At 42.9% G+C, this 10,099-nt stretch overlaps 1 protein-coding gene across 2 annotated transcripts; it reads left to right on the top strand.

The window, feature by feature from the left end:
• The first annotated feature begins 4,464 nt into the window (after positions 1-4,464).
• Positions 4,465-9,328, top strand: LOC147463753 (kinesin-like protein KIN-10A). Of its 2 annotated transcripts, none has more exons than XM_086490673.1 (7): positions 4,465-4,850; positions 5,016-5,736; positions 6,007-6,162; positions 6,272-6,376; positions 6,460-6,570; positions 6,649-8,505; positions 8,761-9,328. In XM_086490673.1, the coding sequence occupies exons 2-7, from the start codon at positions 5,059-5,061 to the stop codon at positions 9,085-9,087; spliced, it is 3,234 nt and encodes a 1,077-aa protein (XP_086346799.1). In that variant the 5' UTR covers positions 4,465-4,850; positions 5,016-5,058; the 3' UTR covers positions 9,088-9,328. The 2 variants fall into 2 exon arrangements, with proteins under 2 accessions (XP_086346799.1, XP_086346794.1); XM_086490668.1 differs by having other exon boundaries at positions 4,466-4,850; positions 6,004-6,162.
• Positions 9,329-10,099: the final 771 nt, after the last annotated feature.

Here is a 10,099-nt window from a genome sequence, read left to right as displayed (position 1 = left end):
CCGTGTTTCGTACAACGTTTGGTCTTTATGAATATCTAGTCATGCCTTTTGGCTTGACTAATGCACTAGAACTTAACAAAGAAGAACGTTAAGTACTCATGGACTGCTAAGGAAAAAAATGCTCAAAGAGAAGCTTACCTGTCAACCAATCCTTATGCTTCCACATTTCTCAAAGCCATTTGAGGTCCAATGTGATTCTTGTGGTGATTGCCTTGGAGAAGTCTTGCTACAAGAAGGACATGCCATAACACATGAGAGCCAAAGGCTCAATACGGATGAATGGGCCTTAGGCATTTATGAGAAAGAGCTTTTAATTGTGCTACATGCCCTAGACACATGGAAGCACTATCTATTGGGGACTCCATTTATTCTACGAATATAGCTACTCACAATGATCTATCTTCTATGATAGGTGAGTATGCTACTGACCCTGACTATAAAGACATAATGTCAGTCCTTGCTTTGGGGAAGAAAGAGAAACTATTCACCCTGTAGGATGGTTATCTTTTCCATGGCAATAGGCTATGTGCTACCCACTCCCTTCGTGATGAGAAAGTCATGTATGAATCCCATGCTCCTACCTATGTGGGGCGGGGCATAGAGGCATTCAACCTACTCTTTGAGGAGTAGAGACGTGTTTCTATTGGCCTACCATGAAAGTGGACACACAAGAGTATGTTTCAAAATGTGTGGTATGCCAAAAGACTAAGTATGATAGAGGGAAGCAACTTGGATTACTCCACCCATTTCCAATCCCTAATTCACCATGGGAGAGTATATCCATGGATTTTATCTTTGGATTACCCAAGTCTATCCATGGGAATACGGGAATATGGACAACAGGTTTATCAAGCAAGCACACTGTATTCCTATCGAAAAGACTATTAAGGCACACCAAATGGCAACCCTCTTCATATCCCAGATTTTCAAACACCATGGATTGCCAACATCCATCATGTCAGATAGAGATCCTAGAATGACCAGTAATTTCTAGAAAGGTCTCTTTGAAAATATAGGTACAAGATTGAATTTCTCTTCGGCCTATCACCCACAAACGGATGGCCAAAGTGAGATAGCCAATCTTACAATTCTTGATCTACTAAAGACCTATGTTACAGAAGTAGATCAACGCTCACAATGGAAAAACTACTTACCTCTTGTAGAGTATGCGTACAATAACATTGTCCATACTTCTATGGGAAAAGAACCTTTTGACATCATAGAGGGAAGACCTAAAAGTCCCTTGCTACTTAAAGTACATGGGAAGATCTTTGCTGCGATGAGTATAGCCGTGACCTACAAGAATCTTTTCAAAAGATTAAGGAGACTATATCCATCTCTCAACAAAGACAAAAAGCTGCTGCCGACAAGCACATAAGGGCCTTAACATTAAAAGAAAATGATTGTGTCTTACTTAAGTTTCCCAAGGCTCGATTGAGGCAAACGATAGGCAAAAATCCTACGGGCCATCAAAAGTATTATGCTAAATTAGCAAAAAGATACTATGGTCCTTTTCAAATTTTGAAGCCAATCATGAGATGGCTTATCAACTCAAGTTTCCCAACCATTGGTTCATACACAATGCTTTTCATGTGAGCCTACTTAAGCCCTACAAAGGAAAGCCACCAAGTGAACCAATTATTGAGACCCTCCCAAAATAGGAGACCAAGAAGAGGTGCTACAACCCAAAGCTATTCTTTGGCATGAAGACAAGGTACTACGACATGGTAAGATTATCCGACAGTATCTTATTAAGTTCAAAAGTTATCCTTTTGAAGATGCTAGATGGATGCAAGGAATACAGCTTAAGGATAGTATGAACCTTGTCAATGCTTACAATGCTATACATTAGAGTAAGCAAATGTACAAATTTCTTTTAAATAACCAATGTTTTTGTCTTATAAGACTAATTCTCTTTTTATTCTGCACAAATTTAAGTAGTATGCATGCTTAGAATCATGTTTGTGATGACGCCGTCTCTCAAAAACCAAGTAGAATTTGTCACTCTACTTGGGAGAATGAAATGGACTAAAGAGTAGACATGCTAGCGGAAGCTACCCCTCCCAAGCACCAAATGGATTAGTCATCCATCTTGGAATAATATTGTAGGGTAAAAAGGGATCCTCTACCCACTAAGGCTTTATCTCTTCTACCTCATAGTCGAGGACGACTATGATTTCAAGGGAGAGGTAATGTCATAAAATTTAATATCTAACCAACCAAAATGATTTTCTCATATTAAATTGATCATTTAATGTGGGAGAATAAACGGGAACAAGGTTTATAATATAGACATTTGCTTACAGATCTATCTCAACATGGGGCCAATTGTAAAGGGATTCAAATTAGAGATGGTATGTCAAAGTGCAAGGCTAGCCAATGGAGCTTAAATACCTTAGAGTTAGCTTCATTGAAGACCTCCAAAGGTTAGTGTTAAAAGTCCTTTGACCTTAGGTAAGCTAGGGTTGTGCTTGAGGTGGGAACCCGGTCAAAGCTTGAGGTGCTTGTTGTGCTTGCTGACTAAGGTACTTGAGGTGCTTGTCGTACTTGCTGACTAAGGTGCTAAGGTGCTCCATGACTAAGGTGCTTGAAGGGGTAAGGTGATTAAAAATTCAATGCATAATCCCTACTCATGAGGGGGCGAGCCCTCTTTGTAGGGGCTAGAAAGAGAACACATACACCTCACACAAGGCATCCTTGGTACAAAGAAAGCAGCAGGGACACTTGTCAACCTCCTCTTCATGTTGCTCTCAAAGTGTGCCTAAAGCCTATTGGTTAACCTCCCAAGGGGTCCAATGATAATTTAGTTGATCTAATTAATTGTTTTTTCATTTATCAAGTCCTCTCTCTCAAAGGGGAAAGGGGGACACATGTCCCAGGGCTACCCTTGTTGCTTGATATTCACTAAGCTTGTGATTGGCCAAGCTTGAGGAGGTCCAATAAAATTCCAAAGAGTGCTAGAAGAGGGGGTCGACCCAAAGCAAGAAGGGGGCTAGCTTGGGGGGTATACTCTCCCCCCCCCCCACACACACATTGTGTGAAGTGCAAAGTGCAAGAGCTCCATCTCCTTCTCCAAGCTAGTAGAGAAGTTGAGAGACTACACCAACACTCTTGGCTATGGATTGCAAATCCAACCAAGAGCCATGCTTCAATGCTTAAGCTTGCCATCTTCTCCATTTTCGTTACTATGCTATTATGTATGCTATCAAGAAGAGTGATGATAAGTGAGAAATTATTTCTTTCTCTTGTGAATGTTTCTTCTTTCTCTTCCCTACCCTCCATCTCCTTCTCCAAGCTAGTAGAGAAGTTGAGAGACTACACCAACACTCTTGGCTATGGATTGCAAATCCAACCAAGAGCCATGCTTCAATGCTTAAGCTTGCCATCTTCTCCATTTTCATTACTATGCTATTATGTATGCTATCAAGAAGAGTGATGATAAGTGAGAAACTATTTCTTTCTCCTATGAATGTTTCTTCTTCCTCTTCCCTACCCTCATTCCCCGCTAGCTCTCTCCACCTTTGAAGGTGTTTGAGGCCTTGGGACTGAGGCTCGGGATAGTTAATGTTTTTTACAAAAGTTTATGTTATGCTCTTGATGCATGAAGCTTTCCATCTTCATTGCCACGCATTGCACACACTACGAGTGGTATCATAGCTCATAGCAAAAGTCTTATGGAGAGCTCAGAGTAGGAGAGACAGAGAGAGAAACAAAACTGAAATTCGCATATGTGCATGTAGTTTTAGGATGGATTTTGACTCTAGTTGTTGTTGCAGCTTCTTCATCGTGATGAAATTTTACCCCCCTTTTGAATCCATTTATTCTCTCAGAATCTCCACTTGAGAAGCACAATAAAAGGTAGTTTTTTTAGTTGACGTTTTCGGCATCAGATTAGACTCTCAATGCTTCGGCATTCCACATCAGCTTCGGTGATAGAGAGAGATTAAGTGCTTCTTCTCGGGGTCAGTCCAAAGGGGATATAGAGCCCAGGTTTAGGGGAGGTGCGCGGCTTTGATCTCTACTGTCCGATCATCACGATGAACTAGGGTAAAAAACGATGCCTTGAGTTCACCCCTAGTTCACCGACCTCACGGGACATGGGTCAAACCCGAGACCTCCCGACTGCCACACAAAATCCCTACCGTCATGTTAACGCGCATCCATGCCCATGTCGACACACAAACGGTGGTCATGTTGGTTCACCTTAGTTTAGCCACCGCTAGTTCACCCTAGTTCACCAAGCGACCTCTGTTGCTCCGTGCCCCCAAATTTGGGCCCTAGATCCCCTCTAAGCTTGACCCTGTGATATGGTGACGAGGGTAGCGCAAACTGCCGTCTGAACCCACCCTTAGGTACCAGTTGGCAAATATTCCACATGGCATAGGAGTTCCTGTAAACCCATAATGATGTGTGAGGCCTAGTTCCATTCAAGCCAACGGCTAGTGCCATACCAAAGCATTTGCAAACGGCAACCTGAGAACAAAAAAAAATCAGAAAAACAAAACAAAGAGGTTCGAGTTCTTCTTCGCACTTCTGCTACAGCCTCTCTTCCACAGTAGACGCTGCTCTTTATTTCATTGAAGCGTGTGATTCCTATGTAAGCTGCGAAACGCGGGTGCCTCTCTTTCTCTCTTCCTCCTCTGCAATCACACTTCGCTGCACCATCAAAGACTCTCGTATCACGCACTCTTCTTGCTTGAAGCAAGCGTGAACGCTTCTGCACTCCGAGTGCTACCAAGGTTGCGACAGCCATTTTATTCAGTGCTGGTTGCTCAAGGCACACGCATTGATCACCCTCTTCTGTGTGTTAAGACCTGAGAGTAGCGGTTTACGTCTAGCTCGTACACCAGGTATGCCATTTTCTTTGTGCCTGATATGCACAATTTTGCATGGGTATGGCAGCGCAGTCGTCTTTCTGTTCTCTTTTAGTTGATGCTTTATGCATCTGCATGCATGGTTCATGTTATCCTAAACACCCAAAATGAGAGAATCTTACAAATAACTTTCTGCTACAGCTAAATCTCTGCCCCTCCAGGGCGTGCAATCCATCGCAGGTGCATGGCACCACATTCTGCATCAAGATCAGCTCCAACAACGCCTCAGAGCCATGGGAACAATTCTCGCACACCATCATCAGCATCCAAACACAGACAAGTCTCCCTCATCAACCGACTTGTTACACCATCACCTTGTGCTGGGCAGTCTCCCTTCCCATCGGATCATCACCCTGTTGAAGTTGTCGCACGCATCCGAGATCACCCTGAGGGTGCTGATAATCCTTCTGTGCTCCAGGTGACTCAAAATGGGCAGACAGTTAGGATCAGAACAGAACAGGGCTACCGGGATTTTGGTTTGGATGGTGTCTCCCTTGCAGAGAATGAAGCTTTACCTAGCTTTTACAAGAAGTATGTGGAAAGTAGGATTGAATCAGTCAAGGCGGGTGGTAGATGTACCATCATGATGTATGGACCCACAGGAGCAGGTAAGAGCCATACCATGTTTGGTTCAGCCAAAGAGCCAGGAATTGCGTACCGTGCACTACAAAACATACTTGGGGGAAGCAACGGAAGCTTAGTGAAGATGGATGATAATGGTGGCATTGGTTCTCCCGACTATTCAACAAAAAAGACCCGAGTTATCGTCACGATTTTGGAGATCTACAATGAAGAAATCTTTGACTTGCTAGCAGCATCCAATATTCCCAGTGGTCAATGGATACGGCCAAACTTGGCTCGGGTACTTGTTTACTTTCCACCCCATACTTCAATCCATCTCCCTTTTTTTTTGTTCATTGCTGGCAATTACAGTTCAAAATCTGTGCTTATGTTTTGCTCCTCAAAAGTTACCAGCTGGGTATCTAATTTGTTGAAGGTCTAAAAGATGTGAATGCCTGGATACATCTGGTTCTTCTTCTGTTTGCCAAACCATTGGACTTCTGTGCTTAAATGGAGAATTGTCTGCTTTTCTTACTCTTGTTGCTATACTTGTTTGGGGAGGGTTAAGCAGGTCCGATTGGAGATAATGGGCAAGAAAGCCAAGAATGCTGTTTCAATAACAGGCACTGATGCTGATAAGATTTCCAAAGAAATTGCAAAAGTAGAGAAGAGGCGTGTGGTTAAGAGCACTTTATGCAATGAACGCAGTTCACGCAGCCACTGTTTGGTAAATATTGCTTCCATCTTTCTCAAGCAAGGCGATTTGGTCGTGTGTGCTAATTCCACAGAATTTCTTCCAAAATGGCCATCGTTTCAACTGTTGAATCAAATTGCAGGTGATGTTGGATGTGCCAGCTCTGGGAGGGAGACTCGTGCTTGTAGATATGGCAGGTTCTGAGAATCTTGAACAGGCTGGTATGGGAACAGATGCAAAGTTGCAGGTACTGAGTGACTCAAGTTTTAGGATTTTAGCATTCTTTGTTTTAACCTAGAGGTAAAGTTCTAGGTGTTATTTGTTTTGTAGACTGGAAAAATCAATCAGGGTAATATAGCTTTGAAGAGGGTTGTCGAGGCCATTGCTAATGGTGACTCTTATATCCCATTCCGGGACAGCAAGCTCACAATGCTCCTTCAAGTATGGGAATTTATCATTGATCTTGCTAATTCGGCGCATGTCTTAAAATGCCGTTGACAACATTTTTTAACAATGCAGGACTCATTTGAAGATGATGAATCCAAAATCTTGATGATTCTTTGCGCTAGTCCAGACCCTAAGGACATATATAAAACCATCGGAACGCTGGAGTATGGATGCAAGGCTAAGTGCATTGTATCATTACCGGCGTCTCCAGCTAAAGATAAGATTAATGGAGTTGATAGGGTTTATCCATCTATCTTAGAGGCGCGAGTTCAAGCAATGGATGTTCACATCAGTAAACTTGAAGCTGAGAACCAGAGTAAAGAGAAGGAGAAGGAGGAAATTTACAAGGAACTGAAGCAGAAGGAACAGGACTTGGCTGCCCTACAACAGGTTCTAGAGGCCAAGAAGAAGTGCTCTATGTGCTGCAATGATGAACTCGGGGTTGAGATGGAGGGTCGCATTAAAGAGTGTCAGAGAGTGGCTGAAGAGTTTGTAGCTATGGAAAAGAAGAAGCTGGAAGAGAAAGTTGCTGACCAGCAGAGAGAAATAGACTGCATGAGATCTAGAATGAAGGAAATTGAGAGGGAAGTGGAGCTTTTCTTGACCAGTGTTCCTACATTTTCGCAAGTTCTCTCCAAACTTAAGAGTGATGATGGAGACATCGTCTGCAAGGTGAGGGGTGTGTTGGAGAGAATTAATATGGCAAACAAGGAAAGCCAGAACAATCAGGTGGGTTGCTCTGCTCTCCAGATTAACAGTTTAACAGTTCATGGGTCCTGTGAGTCCACAGAAGCTAACGGTAAAGCTGGTGCATTTGCGATGCCTCGAGACAATGACATGCAGGAGGCTTCTAATATCGATAACACTTCAACATCGAAGGATGGCATAACCTGTAATGAAGATATATATGCGAATGGGCAGGCATTCTATGAGCAAAATGGTTGGCTTCCCATCATACCAGAGGAAGAGTCGGAAGAAGAGATGATGGCAGATGGTGAAGAAATCCAAGAACTACCTTTGGAAAAGGCAGGTGAATTTGTTTTGCAAACTATGGAGAATGGGGTATATTCGACAAGGGTCATCGATAATAACGCTTCTCAACATCAAGTCAATATGGACATGGAGGAGGGCCGTTTGGAAGGTGACGTCAATAACAGGCCTTCAGATAACAGTGTTGGTGTGCCAATGCAAACCACACCTTCAAGTTACAGGAGGGCGGCAAATATCAGAAAAGAACCAGAGGGAGGGCATGCTCCTGTGAGTGCTGCTTCCCGCAGATCACGGATAGAAAACATCTTCTTGCTTTGTGGAAATCACAGAGAGCTTGCTGCTGTGACAAACATTCAAGGGCATTCATATGAAAGTCATTGCAGCGCCACTCATGTTTCAGATCAGGCCTCTTGTGTCAATCACCAATTAGTATCTCAGAGTGCAGATACTGGTGAGCAAGCATGTGTGGCACTTGCAGCAAGTGCTCCGGTGACTGTGATGACCTCACCAATCACTCCCAAGAAGGCCTCAGCAAAGAAGTCTGCAAAAGGCAGTGATAACAGCCCTGCCCGTTTCCTTTCCGTAAAATCACGACATCCTTTCTCAGAAAATACACCTCCTCATGGAATGATGCTGTCTTATTCCTCTCCATCATCGGCACTCTCTACCCCACAGTACTCCAAGTCACCTGCCATGCCGAGCGTTGTTGATTCTGCAGCTTCTGCAAGCAATGTTGATGATGAGAAGAACTCATCAGCTGCACTAACTAATTCAGACTTCTGTGATGTTTATGTCAAGTGGGAAACATCGAAGGAGTCATCTGGAAAAGTCATCACCATTTTGAAATTGAACAGAAATACAACACTTGCTGACCTCAGGAAGGAGCTTGAAAATCAGCAAGCAGAGTTGACAAATGACTTCACATTTCTGATGTTGGGGGTAAGTGTTCTTATTGATTGATTGTTGCATGAATAAGTCTGTATTATGTGCTACCATGAGAGGAAGGGACAGGCAATCACTTTATGGACACGCTCATGTGCAGATGTGCATCCTGGATGATTTCTTGCTGATGTTCTGTAACGCATGTGCCATGAACTGTCCATATAACAGCATATGAATTTGTGTGTGTGTGTGTGTGTGAGAGAGAGAGAGAGAGAGAGAGAGAGAGAGAGAGAGAGCGAGCTTCTTATGCAGGACCCAAGTGGAAACCCTGTAGAAAGGGAGGCTGAGTCGTGTTTGTGCTTGTCGTCATTGCCGGATTGTCACAAGCAAAGGGGAACCAAACTAGCATGTTTGAGACCTCATGTCAACAAGCTCACCACCAATGCACAAGGTCCATTGGGCTCAGTGGAAAATCAGATGACCTGGAATAGCCCTAAACAAGTAGCTCGCTCTTTTCAGAAGGCCCCTCTTGTTGGCTTCCCCCTACGACCTACGAACGAAGCAGATCGTCTTCATGAGAAAGCAAATCAGAGATTAAGCTTTCCGTTGATCTCTCAGATTAAGGGAATACGCTTTTGAGCCTGACACTGAAAGCCTTTTGCCCCTGATGCCATTGTCATTGGGAAGCATTTTGTGTCACCATTTTTCTGAAGCTCAATGAACATGAGCTCTTATCTCACCTTACTAAGCCCATACTAACTTGGTGTCTTCCCTTCAGAACCTAAGCTTTCTTTCTTATTTGTAATACTATACTTAGATGCCCAATCTAAGAGCCCTAAACATTTTTTTCCATTTTTTTAGAAGACCTATTCTTTATTCAGGTGATGACTGCTGATTCTTGACCGATGCGAATGTAATCAAGCAAATTTAGCAAGGGCGGGATGCGGTAAATTTCTGAGAAAATGTTTCATTTCTGAGAAAATGGTGGCTATACTACCAACTACTCAAGTCAAGCAAAGCAGCTACCATAAGAAAATTAAACATGTTTATCTTGCACAAAACAAAAACCATAAGAATTGCTAGATAATAAATGTTTCATTTTATTTATTTTTTGATCAAATTAAACTTGCAAGTTTCCTTGCACACTCAACAAACCAAATTTTCAAAATAATGGGAACATGCAATTCGTAAAGCTGTGAATTAAACCATCCATCAAAGGGCTTATTTTATTGTACAAGGATGCTTCCCATTTCCACAAACCTTTTGCTGTTTTGTTTTGTGACAACTCTAGAAGTTGCTCACCTCCAAACACGACTTTGGCAAATGGCAAAATCCCCTCATTTTATAGTTATAGTTAGTCCATCGATCGATATATATCTATAGTACAATCTTAGCCTCTCCTTGGTGGGGTTTTGTTTAGACAAGTGACCTATCTCAAGCGGAGGTGGTTGTTGAAGGGCAGGATGAGCCTATATTAGGCTGGTGTAGTTATAAATAGGATAAACATGTAAAGGGCGGTTGGGTGGTGATTCCACAGACTCTAGCCTGCGAGGTTTAGGAATAAGGGCTTGAAGGAGCACTTGGAGGTCTTGACTATGGCATGGTATGGTAGTAGATTCACACTAATAATGGAATGCAGAGAGGATAGCAC

The sequence above is a fragment of the Adiantum capillus-veneris genome, chromosome 2 (genome assembly GCF_014529385.1).
Source record: "Adiantum capillus-veneris isolate H3 chromosome 2, ASM1452938v2, whole genome shotgun sequence".
Classification (NCBI taxonomy): domain Eukaryota; kingdom Viridiplantae; phylum Streptophyta; class Polypodiopsida; order Polypodiales; family Pteridaceae; genus Adiantum; species Adiantum capillus-veneris.
The sequence above is the reverse complement of the archived record's forward strand: the minus strand, read 5'-3'. Positions and strand labels throughout refer to the sequence as shown.